The sequence below is a fragment of the Leucopleurus acutus genome, assembly GCF_964270905.1.
Source record: "Leucopleurus acutus genome assembly, chromosome: 12".
Lineage (NCBI taxonomy): Eukaryota > Metazoa > Chordata > Mammalia > Artiodactyla > Delphinidae > Leucopleurus > Leucopleurus acutus.
Window position 1 is genome coordinate 87,075,002 of NC_139154.1, and position 26,447 is coordinate 87,101,448.

Sequence of the window (26,447 nt, forward strand, 5' to 3'; positions counted from 1 at the left end):
TGCCAGCCTCTGGTCTATAATTATATTATGCTCATGTGTGCCCTACAATACCTGGCCAGTATTTCACACACATAACGGACCCCTAAATCCCTTATTCAGTATCTTTCAGCAACAATCTTCCTTGCTGGCCTCATACATCCTACAGGGTGCCTGTGAAACCATGCTTCTCCTGTTGTATGTGTTCAGGCCCTTCCTGAATCAGATTCTCTCCTTCTAATGTTGGAATGTACAATCTAGAAAACTGAAAAGCGAATTCATATCAAAACACAAACAAGGTAGTTCTAGGGACCAAAATCACTGTTGGGGAAGGGAGGAAAACTAAGTAGACAAAGGACAGAATAAAAGATGATGCACATTGGGGTTTTTGGTTTTGTTCCCCCCCCCCTTAAAAACTAGTTTTGTATTTCTGGTTAGTTCCAGACTGACAGAACTCAGGAATTATACTATATCTAACCTGGTCCCCAGTTGGCCTCCCTCCCTCCCACAAAGATAACATTGTACAAAACTATATTTACAGGAAAACCAGTTAAAAATTAAGGGTGTGTACAAAAATAGACAAGAGAGCCAGAGATACCAATGTAGGGAAAGCCTGAGCAATATCAAAGAACTATCAATGCAAAGAAGAACCATAATCCCTGCTTTGGTTACCGTGCAAGTCTACTGGGAGGATCAGCTGAGATTAGGAAGGTGAGATCGCTTGGCAGCAGCCACTTTAGCAGTAGCTGCAAGCTCCGCCCTCTCTCTATCCGTCCCTGTGTAACACCAGTTAAGACCTCCGAGCTCCAGCTGGCTGCTGCCTGCATCACCGCCAGCACCATCATCAACAAAACACAGAGCATGACATGTGGCAACCACACTGCACCTGGGGTTCAGAAGACCTCAGGGACTATTTTAGATGTCTGGCCTTGGACCAATGTCTTTGGGCTTGCTTCTCACCTCTAAAGTAAAGCTGATAATAATTCTATCACTGTTCTTATGAAGCAAGTAAGAGAATGAATTGTAAACCTCCCTATACACATGTAAGATAGGTATTGTTATCGTTCCTTTATTAAAGAAATACATTTGAGCTACTGCCTCCTATTACGTGCCAAGTACTTTTCTTGGTGAACAAATCAAAGTTCATCCTCTTGTGGAGCTTAGGGTTTTTTGTTGTTTTTTTTTTTGGCCACATTGCATGGCATGCAGGTTCAAACCTGTGGTCCTGCGGTGGAAACATGGATTCTTAACCACTGGACCGCCAGGAGGTCCCTTATTTTATTTTTTAATTTTAATTTAATTTTATTTTTGGCCATGCTACAGGGCTTGGGGGATCTTAGTTTGCTGACCAGGGATCGAACCCGTGTCCCCTGCAGTGGAAGCGCAGAGTCTTAACCACTGGACCACCAGGGAAGTCCCTCTCATGGAGCTTAGAGTCCTGTTGATGATTTAAAAAAAAAAAAAATATTAAGTATAACTGCCCGGTAGTGATAAATATTGTGGAAAAAACTCCAGCAGATTAAATGTATGTAAAGTAAAGAAGGATGATACTATAAACAGCACAGTCACCCTGATGAGGGGAGCAGCCATGGACCACGTGGGGGACAAGCATTCCCAGTAGAGAGCGGCCAGCATAAAGGCGCAGAGGTGGGAGCACACATGAGGTGTCTGAGGCACAGAGGCAGGCCTTTGTGGCTGGGGCAGCACCATCCTGGGCACCGGAAAACTGAAAACATGGGACCGGACATATTATGGGCTAGCACTCTTATGAATGAGGAGACGAGATAATGCTGGGCCTTGGAGGAAGTGCAGGACTTAGATAAGTGGAACTAGGAACAGGAAGGCACAGGGGCAGGATGATATAAACAACAATGGTATCAGCAACTAACAGAGCTTAATATAGGCTCAACCCTGCCCCATGTACGCTTCTACCTACAGTATTGAACGAAATTCTTACACAGCCTCACTGTCCCTCTTAACACACGAGAGAACGGAGTCCAGTTACCTAACATGTCTGAGGTCACAAGGCTGCGAGGGCGGGATTCGGGCTCAGGCTGCCACACCGCTGGGACTTCACCCTCCCCTGTTGCACTGATGTGAGAGAAAGGAAACAATGAGGGCAGGTACCATCGTCCACCTGTGAGATGACCAGGGCCGAAAGGGATTCAAAGAGCTTAGGAAGGTCGAGAACCAACTGGATCTTCATACATCAGCTTCTGGAAGCTTCAGACAATCTGCACGGTGACTTCGTTTTTGGCCAAGCCCTTCAGGAAGTCAGCCTGACGCTGGTTACCATCACTTACAACCACCCACCTTTCAGCTCATTGAGAGTTTAACATTACTGACCTTATTCCCAACCTGTCAGCCTAAGAGCGTTATTAAAGTCGTCACTCCCAAATTCTGCTCACAGCTTTAGCTAAGAGGTCTGGAAAGCCACGTCCTCCTGACCTCTTCATCTTGACAATATTCCAAGCAGATACGGCATCCAGGCATGTCAGCCACAGAGTTTAATTTTTTACCACTGGAAATTGTGGAGGATTAGATGCATGCAGGTTTTCCAACCTGTGGCTCCAAAAACAGGACAAGAATCTTCATCTTATTCTACTTCATGAGATCTACATCTCCTTTCTGACAACTGAGGAGGCATTCAGGACTTTTTCAATCTAGAATGTACTTATTAAGTCTTAACCCTTTCTTCCCCTTTCTTAAATGTTAGGACAAACATCATGGTAAAATACAGCAAAACCAAACAAACAGAAACCAAACTGAGAGTAAACAACCTTGGCCTTTGTTCTGGTTTGATCACTGAAATCACTGTTCAGGCCACGGCCTTTCTGGGCAGAGGCTTCGCCGTTGGTAAAAAGAAAGGGCTGCCTAACGTGACTGTCCCAGGTCTACGACACCCCATGATCTGCAGGAATGACCTCTATCATTCTTCAGAGAGACGGCAATTAAACAATGGTGGAAATAATGAAAATGTTAAAACTATGTACTGGAGGAGAGACTTTCAATGAAGACCAGAACTTCTGTCATGGTTATTTTTAGAACATAAGTTGCTTAAGGACAGGGACCGCTTTCAGCTTATTTCCCCTCTGGAACGTGCAAGAAAGACCACACACGTGGTAGGCAGGGCAAGAGGGTCCTTTCTCAGTTCCGCGTGTGACCAAGCTGGCCGCTGCAGAGGGTGACACTGGCTCAACACGGGGCCCTACAGCCAGCCTGGCCTGTGCTCCCTCCTGTGCCCCACAGACTACTCCCGAGGCGCCTGGTCACCAAGGGAGACGTCGCTCATAGGGGAGCAACCGGGAGACCAGCCACCAGCACGTTCTCTGGCCAAGAGGACAACAAAGGACTTCTTGGCCCTGGCTACGGCTAGCACTGTGCTGGCTGGTTCCAGCCACGACAGGGAGCTCTGAGCGGCCAAGGCCCTGTGATGCAATGACAGAGCCAGGGCAAACAGGAAGCACAGGGGGACTTTTCACGCCTGCCTAGGAAGTTGGCAGTGCGGCAGGCGATGTGACTGCCCACCAAGCACACAGTAGTAGAAGTCAACAGGATCTAACATGCTAACAAAAGCCTCCAGATGGCAATGAGTGTAAGATTTGGGGAATTTGGGAAAGCTTCAGCAAAACAACCGGGAGTCAACGCCTAAAATCAACAGCAACAGGACTCCTCTAGAACAATCACAGTCAAGGCCTCCTCCCAGGGGCCCCTATTTATACTCCTTATTTCCAAGGTCAAGGAGAAAGGGAAACAAAGTCTCCTGAACAACTACCGGCGAACCAGCAGCACACCTGATGGTCTTCAATACTGACTGAACACAACTACTGTGTGCCCAGCCCTGGGGGACGGAGGGGCAAAGGGCAGGGGCTGAGGAAGAGAGCGTGGCAGCCACTCGCTTGTGCCCCAGCCTTACCCTCAGATTCCAGTTTGCTCCGAGTTTCTCTGCTGAGACATCTCACAGGCTGCTCAGAGCAGTGAAAGAAGAGGCTCTGGCTGCTTGAGACCAACCCCCGACCGTGTCCCCAGGCAAGACACTGAGCTCTGTGCCTCAGGTTCCCATCACGGGTGACGCTTCTCCACCGCCTCACAGCAGCACTGATAAGCTGGGAATGGGTAAACTGGGCAGGTGCTATTTACAGGGATGAAATGATTATCATTTAGGCCCCGTTTAATCCAACAAATGTTGAAAAAAGTTACAATAAAGGAAGATTTTGTTTACCGTGGGAGTAGCACTCTCTAAAAGGATGCTCAACGGCCCTCTTGGTCTCTTCCCTTGCTCTCACCTCCCTGGGTGCCCGCTCAGGACCTTCTACGCCAAGGATGCGCCTGCACACTGACATGCATGTTCTCCTTTAGCCTCACCCTGGCCCTAACAAGGCTGGCGTTGTTGTCTCCACCTTACAGACGAGGAAGCTGCGGCTCTGAGGCTAAGTGATAAGAGGAGCAACCAAGGAGCCTGAGGAGCCCGGAGATCACGCTGCACAGGGGTCATGGGAAGAGACAGTCACAGAGGAGGCAAATGCCACAGGCAGGAGAACGAGACAGGGAGAGCAATGTGCCCTGCGCATCTGGCAACGCGAAGGACGCTCATCACTCACAGAGCTTACAGTTCAGTCGGTACAAGTTACTGTGCTATACAATCTGAGTTCCGATATGAAATCGAACCCCATCTGACCTGGGGGGAGAGTGGCGTTCTGGAGAAACCTGAGCTCATATGGGTCACAGAAGCAGTGCTGGTGCAGCTGGGCCACACTTCTCCCCCTTTCCTTTGCCCCTCATGAACTCTTCTCCAAGGCAGGTGGCAGGGAGAAAGGTCAGGTCCTAAAATGTTGGTACCACTGCCTATTTTGAAATACATGCTAACACGCCCAAGAATTTCACTCATGGTTAAGGCAACCAGAAATAAACTGTCAAAACCTGAAACTAATACAACATTGTAAATCAACATATTTCAATAAAAAAAATAAAGTGTCATTATATTCTTAGAGCAGTGGCCTGCAGTCACTCTAGCCTGGTCTGTAACTGGCCAGGTACCAAGCCCTTACCTATCTCCTCATCTTCAAATGCCTTCTTGTTCCCTTCTCTCGGCAGTTCTCGGGCTCTGCTCTCTGCCTGAAATGCCCTTCATCCTCTCTGTGACCACCTATATCCCACCAGTCCTTCAAAATCCGACTTTTCCAGAAGGCTCCAATCACCATCGCCAGATCCCACTATCTGACCACATATTAAGCCACTTGAATCTCTTCCATTCATCACTTTGTTCTATGAAGTTTTGTATTTCACTTATTTAGGTTTCAATTCCAAATCTTTCATTTACATTCTCTCACCAATCCTTTAACATGATGAGCGTAGGAACCATGTTGTATCTGCACTGTCCCCACAGAACTATGTACTTGTACGATGTGAGGCTCATAATATTCACTGAGATGTATCCTCCTCGCTCCACTCAGAAAAGGGGCTGACTGTGCGCAGAGGCACACTGGAGAAGGCTGTCTAAGGCTGTTGGAGCCTTCACACTCACTAGGGTGGGAAAATAAAACAGGACAATGACAAGTGTTAGGTCAGTGTGAAGAAATCGGAAACCGCATATGTTGCTGGTGGGATGTAAAATAATGCAGCCACTTTGGAAAACGGTGTGGCAGTTCCTCAAAAAATTAGAGTTACCGTATGACCCAGCAATTCCACTCCTAAGTATGTACCCAAGCAAACTGAAAACATATGCCCACATGAAAACTAGTATATGAATCTTCATAGTAGCCTTATTCATAATAGCCAAAGTAGAAACAACTCAAACGTCCACCAACTGCTGAATAAACAAAATGTGATATATCCACAAAATGGAATGTTATAACAAAAAGGAGTGAAGTACTGATATATGCTACAACATAGACGAACCTTGAAAACACTATGCTTATGAAAGAGGTCACATACTATACAAGCCCATTTAGATGAAATGTCCAGAATAAGCAACAGAAAGTAGATTAGTGGTTGCCAGGGGCTGGGACAAGGGGAGAACGAGGAGTGACCCCTAATGAATACAGGATTTTTTGGGGGGATGATGAAATTTTCTGGAATTAGACAGTGGTTATGGTTGCACAGCCTTGTAAATATACTAAAATCCACCAAATTGTACATTTTCAAAGAGTGAATTTTATGGTATCTTAATTAAAGAAACAAACAAACAAATAAACTAAAAAACACCCTCAGAACAGAAATGCTAGTATGTAGCTATGATCCTCAAACTTTAGAATATACAAAAACCACCTGGGGTGCCTAAGATAAAAACTCCTGGGCTTCCCTGGTACCATCACAAAAATTATAGCCCAAAAGATTCAGCGGGGAACCCAGTAGCCTGCATTTAACAAGCACACTAGGGGACAGTGATGCAAATATTAGCCGTGAAGCGTGTTTCTCGAAACATAAGTATAATGAAAAGAAACTGTAACTTAGAATCAGAAGAGCTGGATTCAAATTCTGGTACTGCTTCTTCCTAGTTATATGACCTTAGTCAAATCACATAACCTCTCAGCTCCTGAGTTTCCCCAAACATAAAATGCAAAGAAGAGGGCTTCCCTGGTGGCACAGTGGTTGAGAGTCCGCCTGCCGATGCAGGCGACGCGGGTTCGTGCCCCGGTCTGGGAAGATCCCACATGCCGCGGAGCGGCTGGGCCCGTGAGCCATGGCCGCTGAGCCTGCGCGTCCGGAGCCTGTGCTCCGCAACGGGAGAGGTCAGAGGCTCGCGTATCGCCAAAAAAAAAAAAATGCAAAGAAGAATGTCTCCCTCCCAAGAGACAGTGCACATAAAGTGTCTAACAGAATACCTGGCACATTGTCAGTGCTCCAGAGATGCTAGTGAATCCTAACTGGGTGCCAATTCCATGCAACGAACATTGTGAAGTGACTACAGTACGAAAGGCCCAGTGCAAGGGGATGGTAATCAGTAGGACAAATTTTTTAAATCACCAATTAATGGATTTTACAAAGTATGAAATAGACTTTAAAGATCAAGCACCGCTTTTTATAAATTTCAAATTAGCATATTACTTTTTCTGACCCTGGAAAAGTGAATTTGGGAGTTTATCAGGAAAAACAAAAAAGATGTGTTCAGGCATTTGATGATTATAAAGAATTTCTGAAAGCTACTTAATAAAATTGAGAGCTATATTGTACTGTACTGTTCTACTATTTATTTTTTTCTTTGTACTTTCTCTCCCCAAGCAGAATGTAAGCTTAGAATCTGGTACCATGCCTTACGCTTTTCTCACATCCCCATAACACCTACCCCATTCCTGGGGCAGACAGAAAATACTCCATAAGAATGCACTTAATGGTGATCTGTTACCTTCAGGTCACGGTGGATAATAGGAGTTTTGCACTGATGCAGGCGGGCAACAGCTTCACAGGTGTCACAAAATATCTGGAGTACTTCATTCTCTGTAAAACCTGTTTGCAGGCGCTGGTTCATCAGGTTGACCACCTGGCCTCCTGAGAGGGGTGCAGAGCAGAGGAAAGGTTATTAACATTCAGACCCATCACTTATCCACGAGCATGAAAAGCTGTCCACAGAGGAGCAACCTGGACTCAGCCCATCACTGGCTGAGCCACGACTAAACCCCGGTATCTTGATTCCCAGCCCGGGACTTGTTTTCTATGGCGTCAAAACAGTTTCTTCATTATATAAAGCAGCCCAGATGTGAGCTGCCCTCATTCTGTCTTCAAGATTAGTAGCAGAACTGACAATATGGTCCTGGCTCTAGTTGCCTGGTTATACTGTCCCTGTTGTGCATTGGATGAGGCCACAGGTTCAATCTGCTGTATCTTTCAGTAAGAATCAGATTGCACAATAGACCCCGGGTGGAGGAAGAAGGCAGTATGACAGTGTGTATTTTAGAAGCAGCTTGGTCTCTCTGGCTTTACTGCTTGCTGCCTGGTCTGCAGAAATGCTACACCAACATTTAATCTCTAGGACCGAAAGACTGACGACCTCGCTTAGAAAATTATCCAGCTCCCTGGACTCTCCTACTGCCTCGTCTCTAAACATTTTACTGTCCAAAAAGGAAGAGGAGGAGGAGACAAACTGTCAAGTTCAAATGTGGTAGTATTTTTTTTTTTTGCGGTACGCGGGCCTCTCCCTGCTGCGGCCTCTCCCGTTGCGGAGCACAGGCTCCGGACGCGCAGGCTCAGCGGCCATGGCTCACGGGCCCAGCCGCTCCGCAGCATGTGGGGTCTTCCCGGACCGGGTCACGAACCCGCGTCCCCTGCATCGGCAGGCCGACTCTCAACCACTGCGCCACCAGGGAAGCCCCGAAATGTGGTAGTATTTTACAAAATCAGGTTAGCAGCTGTTACCGCGAAGGCTGAAACTATCGGTTAACATCACATTTTAAGCATTACTAACGTATTTAATTTATGGACAGTATCTGTAAAGGCAAGGAACGTGTTAGTGGAACTAAGGGTGCTTACAAAACTGGGCACCAAACAGTGAGACAATGACCCAAGAATGTAAGTGACAGCTGCTTAGACCAAAAAAGCTAAACCTCCGAACAATAGCTGTATGAAATGCAGTCAACTCCAAATAAATTCATGCTACAGTCTGGGTTCCCAAGATAAATACTGCTTGAAACTCTGAGCTTTCAACTACTTGACTCTACTGTTAATGGCAGCAACATCTGAATGTAGCCTTCCTGGCAATCACAGATCTCCAGCAAGAAGAGCAGGGTCATTTCCATTAGACGAAAAGGATTCTTTTACCCCCTAATGCGAGGATGGTGGTGTGGGTGGAGAAGAGAACACACGAGTGAGGGAAGCTGAACTGTTCCCTTAGTCTATCTGGAGTTGGGTCTTTATTATGTGCCTTCATCATTTGTTTTAAAGCATCACAAAGAACATATTCATTCTCATTCTCATACATTCGCATTCATATACAAGCACCAAACCTTCCCAAACCTAACAAAAGTAGAGTTTTGTATTATCTACCACTCTGAATTATTTGTGCCACTGATACTCGCCATTGTAAGAATAACCAAGAAGTGACAGAAGGCTCTGTATCTTTTAGCCTCTTCGTTTTCCAATCTTTAGAACTGGAACAACATATGTTAGAGTACAGTGCACATTAACTGAAATGACCCCACACCCCTGACAATCAAAGTGCTAGAGAAACAAGAGCTTAACGTATGGCGCATATACTTACCCCTGCAGAAGTCCATCAGAATGAGCACTTCCCACACGTCACCGCTACTCACATTGTTGATACTGGAGTCAATGTAACCCACGATGTTCTTGTGTCCCGACAGGTCCCTCTGTAAAGAAGAGTTGAGAAATAAATTATCCGTTACAGACACCAGTAGAGATAGAACGAGCCAGGCTTTTCCATTAGCCCAGATAACTTAAATACACAGAGACAACACTTAACAGTGAAGAGAGACAAGACTAAGGGGCAGGGTCAAGGGCAGGTTTCCGCTGGTCTATGAGATTCACGGTCAGCTCTTCAATAGCAATTCTGCAACCCTTCGAAACCATAACGCTCTCCTGAACTAAATTCTAGAACCAAATGCACACACGGTGCCTACTTGCTCACGGCATCAGCGCTCCACATAAACCAGAAGCAAAGACTCCCATCTCCGGAAACACTGCAGAGGGGCTAACAGGAGAGCGACAGCATGAACTATTGAAATATGTGAATTTTTAATTCAGAAAAATGAAACTGATTTTTTTCCTGGTTGTAGGAACACAAGTGAACTCAACTTGACTTTTAAACTATTCGTACCGTTTTTCTCCCTCTAGGAAATATATGAAAAGCATAACTGCTTTTTAAAGTTTTGAAGGGACTACAACGGCATCCAGACCTAAGCATTTTGCTCACAATTAAGTCTTTCAAGCCAACCAACTGGGATATAAGATGGGTTATGTTTCCAGCTCTCCGGTTGGAACTGCATCTCTCAGAGCTGCTTGTGGAATTAATTTTTCAACAAATACTTATTGAGCACCTCCCATGTGTCAGGACCCATTTAGACACTGGAAGTTGCCTCATCCCTCAGTCTGGTTATTTCAACATCCATAGAGGCAAATCTTTGTAATGATGATGTTCAAAATCTAAGGTCATTAGTGAGCAAAAACCAAGCAAGTTGGGTAACGGGATTTATGCACAAAGTAAGGTTTTATTTTATTTTTTTAATACATTTATTTATTTATTTTTGGCTGCGTTTGGCTTTGTTGCTGCGCGCGGTCTTCCTCTAGTTGGGGCGAGCAGGGGCTACTCTTCGTTGCGGTGCACGGGCTTCTCATTGCGGTGGCTTCTCTTGTTGCAGAGCACGGGCTCTAGGCGCACGGGCTTCAGTAGTTGTAGCACGCGGGCTCAGTAGTTGCAGCACGTGGGCCCTAGAGTACGTGGGCTCAGTAGTTGTGGCATGCGGGCTCAGTATTTGTGGCGCACGGGCTCAGTTGCTCCACGGCAGGTGGGATCTTCCCAGACCAGGCCTCGAACCCGTGTCCCCTGCATTGGCAGGCGGATTCTCAACCACTGCGTCACCAGGGAAGTCCCAAGGTTTTATTTTTTAACTAGTTTTAATAAATTGTTTTACTTTGTTTAATAAAAGAAATGGGAGGACGGAGGTGGGAAACGTGGTTCTGTAAGAGTCAGCACACAAATGCGGCAACTTGAGCCACCACCACACTAACTGGAGACTCAGTGTTCAAAGTGATACGGTCTCTTTTAATGTCAAAGTACATACCCAAACAAGAGGAAGCCGCACAGTATCAAACCAACACACCTGAACTCTGAGCATCCAAGTTAAAATTCCTTAGAACTTTCCTCTGAGTGAAGGATTAAGAATGACTATTGCCTCAGAAAGGTAGACCAAAGGTAAAGACGTGATTGCCTCTACTGGTGACTGGGAAGTCGCTGGAGATCTAGGCAAGAACAGTTTTGTAAAAGGAATAAAGTGAAGTAAGAACGGAGCTGGACTTGTGAAGAATGGGAGTGGAATACGCAGAGCCAGTGGCTATGGGAGATTCTTTCAGGACATTTTGAGCTTAAAAGAGGAGAAGCACTGAGGGAAAGAAGTTTTAGGATGGGAGAGGATTGAGCACTGGAGAGTGAAAGGAGCCAGGGCAAAAAGGTGCTTTAAGATACAGGAGAGGATGAGGATAACTGAGCGAACAAAGTCCCGCAGGTGGAAAAGGGAAGGAATAAGGAGCACTGTTAAAGGGACTGATCTTTCAAAGACATTTCTTTCCTGGCAAGCAGGAAGGAAATAAGGATGGTCATGCATATTGGTTTAAGGCTGGGGGAAAAAGAAGCGAATTTGAGGAAGTTCAGATCTATTGTTCTGTTTTTGGTAGAGTACAAGATCATCTTCAAAGTGTTAGGGAATGAGAAAGAAGCTTGATGAGAGAAATAAAAGGCTCAGAGCAACTGTTTTGGATAACAGACAAGGGAGATGATGAGGCAGAAAAGCAGCCTCTAGAATTCAAGTTTCTCTAAACAGAAAGTGATTTCAGGGCTCATGTTTTAGAGGACTATCCTTCTGCTTTTCAGTCTTATCAGCTCTTCTAGAATTTGTTTCCATTTACATAGTCCTAGAAGTAGGAAGAAGTGGAGAGAATTTCTTTGAAACCAAAATGCAGCAGCAGAGCATGTCCTCCAAATGTCCACAAGAAGGAATGAAAGACCAATCTTTCTACATTTAGCTGTTTGAAAAAGAATCAGCAATGTTGCCTCTGAGTTTGTCTCATCCCAAGAGGAATAAATAAGAATCTGGAAGGAAAATAAGAAGCAACTGATAGAGCCAAGAGGAGGTCAAGAGCTATTAGAGGACCCAAACTGGATAATTAACATCTGCAGATGGCATCCTAGAACACTCTGCCAAGATGCTGGCTGATCAGTCCACGCCCAAATTCCTGTTCATTGTGTCTTCCGCAGAGATCCTGAGATATGTCCAAGCAGAAAAGACCGCCTCTTTGGAGGGAAGACGATGGCATTTTACTTTTAACAACTTGATGACACAGCGACGTCTCTGATTTTAGGATGCCACTGGTTTAGAACTGATAGAGAAGATCTGTTTGAATGGCTGTGAAATGTAGAAAAGGTCAAGAGAAAATCTTACTACAAGCTGAGATAGACTCACATTCATGGGCAGTGTGACAGCACTTCTCAGCAGCAACATACCAAAGGATGTCCAAGCTTTCCCTGGCTTTAGTTAAAAGACCAGCCCCAGGCTTACAGAACAGAATGAATGGACGTAGAGGTCTGGGATGGAACCCGCGTAGAGGCACCTCAGTTACTACCGGTTTACTCAGGAAAAGGCAGGATATATGGAAGATGCTCTGATGCCCTCGGCTACAAGTATTATTTGGAGAATTGAGATAAAAGTCTACATGATGAGTATAAGTCAAACTCTGATTTTCAGGGGAGTGGGGAATGTTCAGTTAAACTATGGATTAGATCAGTTTATATTACATTAAATCATGGAAGCAGTGATAAGTCTAAAGACTTGTATTGTCATTTTAAACTTTATTTTAAAATTAACATTAAACCACATGGATAAACATGTTATTAGAAGACCTGCTTTACTGAATAGATATTTAAAGTGTTTGTAGTTAGCTTATTAACTTTCATAGTCAAATGCTTGAAGTGATGAAAAACTTTTTTCACAAACACATACAAAAAGTACCATTTGAAAATGAGGCCTTCTACCCAGATCCTACAGATGACCACACATTTCAAGTTTATCTGTGGTCCTAATTAATGGTGCTTGTAGCACAGAACAGTATTCTATCCCGAGCTTCAAAATTCCTGCAGCAGGAAATTCCTACCTAAGAATCTTAAAGCCTTATAAGAAAGCAGAGGACTCAATTCCTAAGTACATCTATAAAAGCCTTTATATTTATGTTCAAGAAAACAAAGAAGATAGCGTTCTAAGTAGCACATCAATAATGTCACTCACCTTAAAATGGTAAAATGAGTTATAGTACGTAACTAATTTTCTTATATATCTTTTGCTCAGGTCACCCTTCCTTGGAATGTCAGCATGACAAATTCCTGCAAATTCCTGATGCTGACAGTGTCTGCATTTGCATACAGTAAGCTTCCAAAGAGGTATATTTACCTGTTTTGACCCTCCGAATAGTCGATGGTTTCTGAGTTTATGACTCGGCACTACTGTTGCCAACTTCTAGAATCACACTATGATTCCACAGACACTTTTACCCAAAGTGCAGCTTCTTATTAACTTAAGGATGAAGGAAAGCAGTTCTAAGGCCTGGAATTAGTTTCTCTCTCCCAAAGTTGCTTTGTAAAAGTCTTTGGCCTTACTATTCCCCACCTGCCTTCTCTAAAATTGCCTAAATTTTAGGAAAATTTCCTTTGTAACTCTAAATTTCCTTTGTAACTCTCCTTTATAAGTCTACATTTCCTTCGTAACTCTTTATACAAACAAACAAAAACGATATCAAGTCCAGTGCAGTAGTGAAGAGAAACGCTTTGAGATCTGGACTGGCCCTGGAGTTCTACCGAAGGCAACATATCTGGGGCCCTTATGGGTTTCTGTTACATAAGTCCCAGATATAATCCTGCCTACAGTCACATTTATTCTCCCTTTTCCAAGTCTTACTCATTAATTAATCCTCTACTTACTGAATAGATCTTTAAAGTCATTTAGAGTCTGATTCTAGAGGCATGTTGCTCAAACTTTAATAAGCATTGAATCACCTAGGGATTGTTTAAAAGCAGATTCTAATCTAGTAGCTCTGGGATAGAGCCTGGGGTACTCCTGGGCAGTGGCAGTTAACGTACCAAAGATTTAGAGGAGTGCTACTCAAAATGTGTTCCACAGACATTTTCTAGGTAGAAGCCAGTCCACAAGGAAATAAGGAGCTTACTCCGGGATGTAAATCAATCAGGTCGCTAAGATGACCTTTTCCTTTTCCTAGTGAGACTTTACCTATGAGGGAAGTAGTTCATTGACTTACATTCTGGCACAAGATCTTTAGTGTAGCACCTGTACATTTATGGCCAACTGATTTTTGACAAGGGTGCCAAGACAATTCAATGAGGAAGAGAAGAGTCTTCTCAAAAAATGGTGCTGGGACAACTGGATATCTACATGCAAAAGAATGAAGTTGGATTCCTACCTCACATCACAAACTGAAATTAACTCAAAATGGAACCGAGCAGAACCCTGTAGGCCCCACCAACTACAAAATTGAGCAGTTAATGAGTAGGACAACAGAGTCATAGAGTCAGTGTCTGATGCACATTCCTGAGTTGTTTACAGATACTACAACTGCCACCAGAGGAACAAAGCTAACTGCATGATAACCAGGCTGTAGCCATGACATAAGCTGTACCATCTTGAGCAGTACTGAATCTGTGGCTAGCACACTTCCGAGAACTGGCCTCAGAGAGAATGGGATTAACATTACTGCTCATAATAATCTATATCTCTGTGGGCATCAAAATAATTGTAGCTTGTTCTGCCTGTAATATGTAAGTGGCCAACTAAAATTGTCAGCAAAGAGATGCTACAGACCCATGTTGACATCTTCCACTCTGAGAATACGGCACCCTATGTCAGCATGAAGAAGTTACAGAAGATAGACCTTCACCCCTAATCCCACAGAAATGGAATGATGTTAGACAGTGGGGATTTGAAAGCAGCTCTTTTGCCCCTTTCCTGTTTGTCCATTTCTGTTCCCCTCCAACCTTGAAAGAACCTAATTAACCTGTTGATTCTTTTCCTAGATAAAAAGAAGTAAGAATGAAGAATTAAGAATGACCAGCTCTTTACCCCCAACAGTCCCCTTAGCAATCCTGCAGGCAGATCATACGGGCAAGATAACATCTGAAGAGAGAGTCAGCCAGCCTGCATGCAATGGAGAACGATGCAGAACCCAACCTCCTGCCTCGATGATTCACTGAGATTCTTCCCCTCACCATTTTCTCTTTAAAAACCCTCCTGGGGACTTCCCTGGCGGCGCAGTGGTTAAGAATCCACCTGCCAGTGCAGGGGACACGGGTTCGAGCCCTGGACCGGGAAGATCCCACATGCTGCGGAGCAACTAAGCCCACGTGCCACAACTTCTGAGCCTGTGCTCTAGAGTCCGCGAGCCACAACTACTGAGCCTGCGTGCTGCAACTACTGAAGCCCATGTGCCTAGAGCCCATGCTCCGCAACAAAAGAAGCCACCGCAATGAGAAGCCCATGCACCGCAATGAAGAGTAGCCCCCGCTCACTGCAAGAAGAGAAAGCCCACGCTCAGCGACAAAGACCCAATGCAGCCAAAAAAAAAAAAAAAACTGCCACGGCTGAGCAGAATCTTCGGAGTTGCCCTCGGGACATGAGTCCACCTTCTCCCCAGATTGCTGGCTTTTTCTGATTAAAGCACCTTCCCTTTCTATTGACACTTGCCTCTTGATTATTGGCTTTTGAGCAGTGAGCAGCTGAACTTGAGTTCAGTAACAAAAATGGACCACAAATCTAAAAACTCCTCAAAGAAAATACATATGCAAATCTTCATGACGTTGGATTAGGCAATGGTTCTTAGATATGACACCTAAAGCACAAGCAGTCAAAGAAAAAATAAACTTCACTTCATCAAAATTAAAAACTTCTGTGCTTCAAAGGACACTATCAAGAAAGTGAAAAGAAACTGCAAAGAATGATCTGCAAATCATACATCTGATAAGAATCCAGTATCCATGGGAATTCCCTGGAGGTCCAGTGGTTAGGATTCCGTGCTTCCACTGCAGGGGGCATGGGTTCGATCCCTGGTCAGGGAACCGAAATCCCACAAGCCACGTGGCACGGCCAAAAAAAAGAATCCAATGTCCAGTCTATATAAAGAACTCTTAAAACTCAACAATAAAAAGACAACCCAATGTAAAAATTGGTAAAGGATCAGAATAGACATTTTTCCAAAGAGCATATGATAAACACATGGAAAGATGCTCAACACCATTAATCACCAGGAAAATGCAAATCAAAACCATAATGAGATTATCACTTCATAACCACTGGAATGGCTATAATCAAAAAAGGAAACAATAAAAAACGTCAGCAAGTATACAGAGATTGGAATCTTCATACACTGCTGGTAGGAATGTAAATAGTGCAGCTTCTATAGAAAATAGTTCGGCATTTTCTCAAAAAGTAGTTACCATCTTACCTTGCAATTTCACCCCTAAATATACACCCAAGAGAAATGAAACATTATGTTCACAAAAGTTTGTACACAGATGTCTATAACAGCATTATTCATAATAGCCAGAGAGTGAAAAAAAAAACCCCAAATGTCCATGAGGATAAACAAAATGCAGTATATCCAGACAAGGGAACATTATGCAGCCATGAAAAGGAATAAGTACTCACACATGCTACAACATGGATAAACCTCGAAAATATTATGCTAAGTGAAAGATGTCAGACACAAGAGCTTACTGTATGAGCCCATTTATAAGAAATGTCCAGAATAGGCAACAGAAAGCAGATTAATGGTTGCCAGGGATTGGGGCAAGGGAGAAGGGGGAGTGGCTGCTAATGGGTGTGAGGTTTCATTTTGGGGTGATGAAAGAAATATTCTGGAATTTGATAAATGATGATGAGTGGATGACCTTGTGAATAAAAAAATCACTGAATTATGTTTAAATTATATTTACATTTAAAAGGATGAATCTTATCTCAATTTATGAAGAAAAGTAGTATGACAAGCTGGGGGGAAAATAACATAAACAAACACACAAGGGGGAAAAAGAAAAAGAAAACAAGATCCTTTGAGTAGCACTGATCTAGAGCAGCCAGGCAGCCCATGTGTGAGTCCCTGCTATAGCCTTTTGACAAGAAGTTTGCTTAGATTAATGTCATTTCCTTGGGCCCTCAGCCCATCTGCAGGCAGCGCTTTCTGTTGATCTCCTTTACATCCAGCTAAAAACTTCCACCTCCTGATTCTAGACTGCCCTCTTCAGAAAAAAATAAGCCTAGTCTATTTTTTCACTTTCCAAACAACTGAAATATTATTATTTAGACTCTAAGTTCTTTCTTCTCTGGGTTAAACATACCCACTTTCTTTGACATGGTTTTTAGTCACACCACCATTTTGGTTGCTCCCACGTTTAAACGCTTTGCTTTGTCGATGTCCTTTTTGTAAGAATGGCCCCAGAAAATGAATGAAATACTCTAGGCCTGGTCTGACTCCTGCAAAGTAGATCAGCACTATCACCTTCTATTAATTCAGCTAAAAATTACATTCTTTTTTCTTTTGGCAGCCACATCATACTACACACTCATATCAAGTTAACTGACCACTAAAATGCTTAAGTCTTTTTCTACTTGTGCTGCTTTTAATCTCTACCTTCCCAGAACTGTGCTTGTAAAGTTGATTAGAAGAAAATAAAAATCCACGCATGTGACCTTACCTTGCTATTTCATCTCATCAGAATCAGTCCATTGCTCTAATTTTAAGGATCATTTTGGATCCTGATTCTATCATCCAATGCAGTTGTTATATCTTCCAACTTTATATTAGGCACATAAGAGATAAATGTGTCTTCTATTTCTTTAACCAAGTTGCTTATTAAATGTAAAATAACATAAAGTTAACAGTAAGCGGCAGTGCTTTTTTCTTAGAAAGTTCCCTCCAAATTAATAGCAAATCATTGATCAGAAACCGTTATAAACAGTAGCAATTACACCTAGCATCCAGCCTAGACTCTCCATCTTGCTCACAGATCTCTGGTGAGTGCCCTTACCCAAATGATACAGTCCATAGTCACTGGATCTACAGTCCACAGTCACTGGATCTATGGCGCTCCCCTGAGCTCCCTATCCACAAAACTGCCCAAGAGAGGACATGATGTTGATAGAACATGGCTTGTTCCTACTCAACCTGAAGTCTCTTTGGATCCCTGCTCACTCATCTAAGTGACTATAAAACAGCTTAAAATTTAATTAAAAAAATAAGTAACATATTAACATTCGAAAAGCAAAACATAGTAGACAAGTATTTTCAACTCCAGTCCTCATCCCCTATAGGGAACCCTCCCTCTTTCTTCCCCTTCTGCCTTTCCTCTTTCTCTCTCTCATCCTGCCAATGCTCTTTCAAGCAAATTCAAATAATATGTATTATATACACATAACTCTTACAATCTCTGAGAGGTAGGGCTGGGGTTATGGCCTCTATTTGACAGAAGTCTGAGCCTAGCACGGGGTACAAACATTGCACAGGGACTTCTGATTAAAAATAGTAGCAAATTGTTTTTAAAAAGTAAGTCGAGGGCTTCCCTGGTGGCGCAGTGGTTCAGAGTCCGCCTGCCGATGCAGGGGACACGGGTTTGTGCTCCGGTCCGGGAAGATCCCACATGCTGCGGAGCGGCTGGGCCCGTGAGCCATGGCCGCTGAGCCTGTGCGTCCGGAGCCTGTGCTCCACAACGGGAGAGGCCACAACAGTGAGAGGCCCGCGTACCGCAAAAAAAAAAAAAAAAAAAAAAAAAAAAGTAAGTTGAATACATGCATTTATCTCTGCTTCCTTCAAAAGCCTTACTAAATGATGTAAAGTGTTTATTTTTTAAAAGGCATAAACAGAAAACTTCTGCTTCCGGGAAGATGAAATAGATGTACTTTTCCCTATTCCTCCTGCTAAGTACACCTGAATACTTTGTACATTATACATAAGAGAGACATAATAATGAGTATCTGAAATGTGAATAGAAGAAGGCAGACTGGCTAGGAACTTTGGGACCCAAGGAACAACATGGTGGTGAGCTGTCTGGGTTTTCTTTTTGCCTCATGTTTCCCAGACCGAAAACTGAAGAAGCCAGCAAACTGAAAACACCAATGGGTGCAGACAAAAACACAAAAAAGCCCAACGAAAGCCTGCTCTCTCCAGTCAGACCCAGAAGAGGGGCAACCCAGTAAGACAGAACCCATAGAAAATAACTGCTCTATTCCAGCCAAAAACCACAGAAAAAACCTGCAGCTCCACCCCAGTCACGGCAGCAAAGGCCAAGTGGAGAGCCTAGACTTCCATTCTCATGAGTCTGCAACAAATCACTCCAACCTACACTTCAGGGTGGGGAACGTCAGAGACGGCTGAGTAGGGAGTCAAGACCTTCATCTCTGAGGTGCCGTGAGAGGAGGTCAAGTGGAGAGTCAAGACTTCCACAACCACCAAGTGGTAACAAGGGCAACTCCCACCACCATGGTGTCAACTGAAGCCACGTGGGGAGCAGTAGCAAGGCACTCCTACTTCCCAGCCAGGGAAGGATCAGTGGAAGCCTAACGGGAAACTGGAATTTTCACCCCAATCCAGTAATAATGAGAAGGTGAACTTTCACCTTCTGGGGTAAAAACAGAGGCCCTATGGAAACCTGAACTTCTATCCCCACCTAGTAGTAACAAGAGGGCATTCCCCAAACCCATCAATCCCCTGCCAGAGCAGAAAACAGTTAAAACAGAAGGTTTACATAAGATCCAGAATCTATAACACAATATGGAAGTGTTGATATAGTTCATCAGACCAAGAACTAGGAAGAACTCAAACTACATGGAAAAAACCCCAGCAATCGATAGATGCCAAAATGAAGATGACGAAAAAGACAGAATCATCCAGCTATGATTTTAAAGCAGTCGTGACAAAAAATGCTTAAACCAGCAATTACGGTGATGCTTGAAATAAATGAACAAATAGAAAGCCTCAGCAAAGACACAGGAAGTGTCATCAAAAACCCAGAAAACCTAAAGAAGAACCAAATGGAAATTTTTGAACTGAAAATACAATAACGGAAGTAAAAAGTACAATGGATGGGCTCATCAGCAGAATGGAAGGGACAAAGGAAAGAACCAGTGAACTGAAAGATAAAACAATAGGAATTACCCAGTATGAACCAAAGATAGCAAATAGGTTAAAGGGAAAAAAAAAAGGACAAAATTAATATGCATAAGTCCATACTGATATAAATGAATGATTGAATAAATAAATAAGCGAGGGAGAAGTGCAATCACGTTAGAGAAGGAAGTTAAAGGCAAACAGATCAGAAAGGAAAAAATAAAACTGCCTCTATTTGCAGATGACATGGTGGTCTATATAGAACATCCTAAAGAATTGAGAAAAAAATTCCCAGAACTAGTAAACAAGGTCAGCAAGGTTATAAGATACAAAATAAACACAGAAAAATCAAGTGATTTTCTACATCCCAGCAATAAAAGTATGGGCACCAAAATTAATTACCCAATACCATTTATAATCACTCAAAACAAAAACAAAAACCTAGATATAAATCTAAGAACATGTACAAGGCCATTATGCTGAAAACTACACAATGCTGATGAAAGAAATCAAAGATGTAAATAAATGCAGAGAGGTGCCATGTTCATTTATTGGAAGACTAAACAGAGAAAAGAGGCCATTTCTCCCCAAACTGATATAACAGTTTAATGAAATTCCTACCAAAATTATAGCAAGACATTCTGTAGATATAGATAAGTTTATTCTAAAATTTATATGAAAAGACAAAAGAACTAGAATAGTTAAAAAACAATTTTGGGAGAAAAAGAAGTAGGAGGAATCAGCCTGATTTCAAGACATTATAAAGCTACAGTAATCAAGGCTGTGTGGTGTTGGCAGAGGGATAGACACATAGATTAATGGGACAGAACAGAGAATAGAGAAAGGTCTGGAGATCAACCGTCACAAATAGGCCCAACTGATTTTTGACAAAAATATTCAACTGAGGAAAGATAGCCTTTTCAACAAATGGACACCCACAAGAAACAAAATGTTCTTCAACCGAAGTCTCATGCCTTATATAAAGTTAACTCAAAATGGGTCACAGACTTAAATGCAAAATGTAAAACTTACAGAAAAAAAAAATAAGAGAAACTCTTTGGAATGGAGAGCTAGGCAAAGAGTTCTTAGAAATGACACCAAAAACACAATTGACAAAAGGAAAAACTAATAAACTGGATTTCATCAAAATCCAAAACAAAACAAAACAAAACAAAACCAACAAGAAGGTCTTAGAAATTAACTTGATATATAAAAAATTCAACAGGATGGTTGAATATAAAGCTGAGAAAATCTGCTGGAATGTAGAGGGAAAAGACAAAGACATGAAAAAAAAAGGAAGAAAACAAAAAATTAGAAAATCAGTTCAGGATAACTAACATCCAAATACTGATAGTGAAGGAAGACAGAAAAGGAAATCATCAAATGAGACAAACTAAAATTCCCCCCACATAAGGATACGAGTTTCTAGATTAAATGAGACCAGCAAACAACTAAAATAAATACGAAATGCACACACCAAGGTATATATCATCAACAAATTTCATAACACTGTAAACAAAGAAGAATTTATAAACTTCTGGGGAGAAAAAATGGGTCGCAGCCAAAGGACCAGGTATTAGAATGACTTCGGACTTCCCAAAGCTCAACAATGAAAGCTAAAATACAGTACAGCAATGCTTTCACGTATCTAATGAACTGATTTCCAATCCAGAATTTTATATGCAAACTATCACATGTGTGAATGTAAAACGAAGACATTTCCAGACCTGCAAGTTCTCCAAAATTTACCTACCGCACATCAGGAAGTTCCTGGAGGACAAGTTCCACCAAAAGGAGAAAGCAGAGCAAAAAGAGGAGTCAACAAATCTAACGAGAAAGAGAAGCAAAGAGAATAGCTAGAAAATTCCACGATAAGAAGTAAATGAGGCCTAGAGAGCAACCAACCTATATTCCCTCGAGTCCAAAGACTGAGAGAGATTTCTTCAAGAAGATAAAACAGACAGAACACTAACTGTGTTCAAAAGTATTTTTAAAATGATTTAAAGAACTTGGGGAGAGTTTGAAATTAAGTTGCACAAAAGTACACAGAAAACTAAGATTTAAAAAACCTAAAAGACAAGATGATTATTAATTCCAGTGAAAAGAGAATTATGTAAGAAAGGAATAGTAATCAGAGTCCACTTAGAAGATTTAGCAAAAATAACGTTTTCTTACATAATAATGTAAAAACTAATACTAATATAACTAACATACTGCCAAACATACTGCTATTGTGGCAGAATAAGAGATGAGAATAATGCAAGTACTTAGAGTGAAGGGCATGCAGGCGATGAAAGAGAGTTAACTTTTTACCTTCCATAGTATGTAACGCCTAAAATGGAGGGGGGAAAAAAGAATTAGCAATATCAGCCTGCTATTTAGAAATATATCAAATGAATCCACTAAAAGTGGTGGCCTCTGGGACCTTGCAGTGGCATAGGAGCCCCCCTCAGGGAATTGCTTGATGTTTTTTTGGTAATAAGCTTAGTTCAACTATTTGGGTATTTAAGTTTTGAAAAAACAAGTTAAAAAACAAAACTCTCGCAGCTAATACATGGCTGGGCCAGAACTTGAATCATGTAATTTAATTCCTAATCAGGTCCATTAATTTGTGAGCTCCAAAGGGGCCCGCATCTTCTTAGCTCCTTTACTCCAGCACCTGCCCAGCACAAAGAAAGCCCTCCAAAAATGTTTCTGAATGAGTGGGAGAAAGTTAAAGAGTGGGATTACTCTTCTAACACCAGAAAATGAATGAGAAACGCATTCCAGGCAGAGGAAAGAGCAGAAGCAAAGAGAGCAAATGGAGTGCGAGAGCTGAGCAAGGAAGAGGCAAGGTGGGAGGAGAAGGAGGAATAGCATCCCGAAAACACTGGGTGGAGGAAGGGAAATACAGTGAGCACAGCTGTTTGCAGCTGAGTGGCAGGGGAGAGGGAGGACGTTGGTGCCTTGCAGACAGTTCCACGTGGCCCTGGCTGTATGTATATAAGCCTTGGGGGTTTTTTGTCTGTTTTGCAATGATGACAGCAACACTTATTTCTACGAACAGTTCCTTCCCAAATAGTTGCAGCCTTCTGGAATCTACATAGTACCAGGCTCTCTAAAATCCTAAGTTGTACAACTTGTTACTCTAAGTAGCCACTGAAAGGGCAACCCCACCAGGGCAAGCAAAGCCTGGTGGAATCCCTACAATGCCACCCTCACCATTTTTTGGGCCTCTCTCTACTCTTAGCAGGAGCACTGGGAAAGAGGGGGCGGGAAGGGGGATGAATTGGGAGATTGGGATTGACATATATATATGCTAATATGTATAAAATAGATAACTCATAAGAACCTACTGTATAAATAAATAAAATTAATTTAAAAAAAAAACCAAGAGTATTAATATGTAGGGCACAAAGGAGTCATCACCTCTAGGTGAACATCTGCATCTGCTATGACCATTATTCACACATTCATTTCATCCAAAGTTTAAGTATTTACTTTATGTCAGGTAGTGTACTGGAATACAAAGTTTCTGATTTTAAATAACTTTCTAAAGGCAGCATCACTTATAAAGTAACAAGGTAAGCAATATAATTGGCATAAAGAAAAGTACTGTGGAAACACAAAGACTATCCAAGTTTCTTAAATGTATAATGTCAAACAGAAGTGAAAGAAAGAGACAACTCCAACAAATTCCCATATACCCATCACCCTGCTTATACAGTAATCAACTCATTGCCAGTCTTGTTTCTCTTCTAAATCCACTCGTTTCATTTCAAGAAATCATATTATTTCATCCACAAATATTTCATCATATATCTAACAGATAGGGTCTCTTTCTTTAAACACAATATGAACCTAAATCTTGAAAACTTATTAAGTTTTTAAGATGTGAGATATAATTAATATATAATAAAATGCACAGATCTTAAGGTGTCCAACTGAGTTCAGACAATGGTGTAGCCATAACCACTACCTAAAACAAGATACAGAACAATTTCCATGGCCTAGGAAGTTCCCACATACCCCTTTCTAGTGAATTTTCCACACCCAGATGACCACTTTCTGATCTCTATTACCACAGATCACTTTTGCTTGTTCTTAGACTTTTATAAATGGGATCACAGAGTACTGTATGAGTAAGCAGTTTCTAGGCAAAAAAAAAAAAAAAGGGAAAAGCATTCCGGGGGAAAGAACTACGTTTACGTAATATAAAGGTATGGAAGGATATGTTCACGGAATGCTGAAGGGCTTGAGAGGGTTGAAAACTAGGACTGGTAGCTGATAGATGATAAGATGGAAAGAGGAGGTTTGTTGGGAAGCTAGGATCTCCATAGTTAATTCTGGGAACGAAGTTGTTAAGTAAATTTTTCCCAATGCCTCAAACTATTTCTCTGACCTGAAAATTGGTCGGTTCTCTCACTATGCTCCTTTCTCCTCAACTCTCTAGCTAAGAGTGACCAAGGCAGGAGAAGCGCCCTACACTCCATGGCTGTTCCCTCCCATTTTGTGCAAGGCCTCTCTGCCATCTCAGGGAAGGGAAGAAGCCCCCCATTGGCTTTCTCATGAGAGGGCACAGTCCCTCTCCCCATTTTAAACAAGCAGTCCCAAGTCTGAGGGGCAGCCTTACCATTATCTGTATTTCTCTCTTGCACACCTGGAGATCATGCTCATTGTTGACAAACATGCGTTTCAAGGCACATTTCATCCCATTGCTTGTCCTCACCAGAAACACGATAGCAAATCCACCTGTGAGAGAAACACACATACAAGCTCTTTTGAGTCATGTTTAAAAAGTCAATCAAATGACCATGGTGGCTGTAGTTTGCTGATGTCACTGTTAATGGTACTGATGTCATCATCAGCTAGGCCTAGGGCTGGCCTGGCATAGAAAGCATTCTTAAGATTCTGGGGACTCAAAGGTATCACATGTGGGATTGGGTAGCAAGTCAGAAAAATTGTTCCTCCAGCTTGCAAGGCAGAAATAGAGGCACATGTAGAGAACAAATGTATGGATACCAGCGGGGAAAGGGGCGGGGGAGGTGGTGGTGGGATGAATTGGGAGATTGGGATTGACTTATATACACTAATATGTATAAAGTAGGTAACTAATAAGAACCTGCTGTATAAAAAATAAATAAATAAAATTCAAAAAAAAAGGATATGAGGTCCTTTAAGTAAAGAAAGAAAAATTGTTCCTAAACGTCTATCTAAAAAAAAACAGGAAGAACAGTAATTATCTTCCAAAGAAACTACAGATAAACAGATGAATGAACGGATGAAAAAAAAGAACCAACTACATTCCAACTGCTATCCTAGGCACTTTGAGCTCTTGTTTAATTCATACCACAATCCTGTGAGGCTGGGTGATATTTTTTCCCTTAAGACAACAATTACTAGCTGAAGAAAACAGAGGCTCAAAGAGATTAGATTCAACCAAGGACTTCTTTAAAAAAACGTAAGTCCAACACTTAAAGAGAGGCTCGGAAATTATTTCAATAATTGCTCTATGAATAGTTGGCAATTAATTTCAAGAATCTCCTTCTCTTCCTTTTTTCTCATCCTTCCTCACCCCACCCCCCAACTCAAATCAACAATACACTCTGAGGATTCCTCCTGCCCTCCCTACCTCATGGGCTGTTGAGAAGACACAGACATAGTTAGGAAAGTACTATTCTACACAGCAGACACCAGGCAAGTATGACGATTACTGGGCAGGGTTTTTAATGTCTGCACTAACCCTTCTCTAAGAGACAGTTCATAGTTCATTAAAAGAAGTTACTATAACTCCAAAAGAAATTCTTCAGTGCTCTGAATTGGTTATGCCTTAGCGTCCCACAAATTCTTAGAGCTCCTAACCTTGCCCTCACTCCCCAAACACTGTATGAGGCATTCAGTGCCACTGTTAAGAGGGGTTTGGGTAGATAATGTGCAGCAAAGCTATCAAAGTTGAAGGCTTTGGGATAAGCAGCAGTTATATCAGACACTTAGTCCATCTGCCTGCTCACACACCTGCATAATTTAGCTTGAACTATCCTACGCACTGACCCTGGGTAGTGAAGAAAATTGCTAGGCTATTCTTTGCACGGAGGTGATGTCTAATTGGATGGAGCCGAACACAGAGACAAGTCAGCAGTACAGGAAGTTGAGCTGAGGTCATGGCATAGTACTGGGGCAAGCAGCCACGTGCAAAATTGATACAAGGTAATTAGCAGTGATTATAGAGACCTCAGACCTGAGATATAAGACTTGGGTCCCAATCATTCCACTCTAAATCCTCTGAGACCCAGCAGCCCTCCAGTACCTGTCTGTTGATGTTCGAGATATTTCCTGTTGTATCTTTAAAATAACTGTTCTTTTTCAAATTAACTTGAGTCAGATTCTGTACCATGCAACCAAAGAGAGCTTTAATCATAAAGCACTGTTGCACGTTTTCATAAAATACACACATAATTCTGTGTTAAAAAAATTGTTTAATGGGCTCAAATGTTCAAAAGTGCATTTTGATAATGATTTATCAAAGACTGCATGCTTGTATATTTCCTGTCCTTGTGCTCTTCAGTACTCAGATAAACAGTAAAGTTCACCATACAATCTTTCATTTCAGCTGTCATGTCTCTAAGTTTTGTACCTCAATAACATTTTCTTGTAATACTTTAAAGTCCACT

The 26,447-nt window shown here is 42.3% G+C and overlaps 1 protein-coding gene across 1 annotated transcript in view; it reads right to left on the reverse strand.

Moving 5' to 3' along the window:
• AAK1 (AP2 associated kinase 1) overlaps positions 1-26,447 on the reverse strand; it is a 166,681-nt gene that overhangs the window by 70,263 nt on the left and 69,971 nt on the right. The window contains exons 3-5 of the mRNA XM_082852018.1: positions 24,410-24,528; positions 9,170-9,278; positions 7,322-7,464 (exon numbers count right to left, since the gene is read on the reverse strand). Coding sequence (XP_082708144.1) covers positions 7,322-7,464; positions 9,170-9,278; positions 24,410-24,528 — 371 coding nt within the window. The remainder of the gene's footprint in view (positions 1-7,321; positions 7,465-9,169; positions 9,279-24,409; positions 24,529-26,447) is intronic.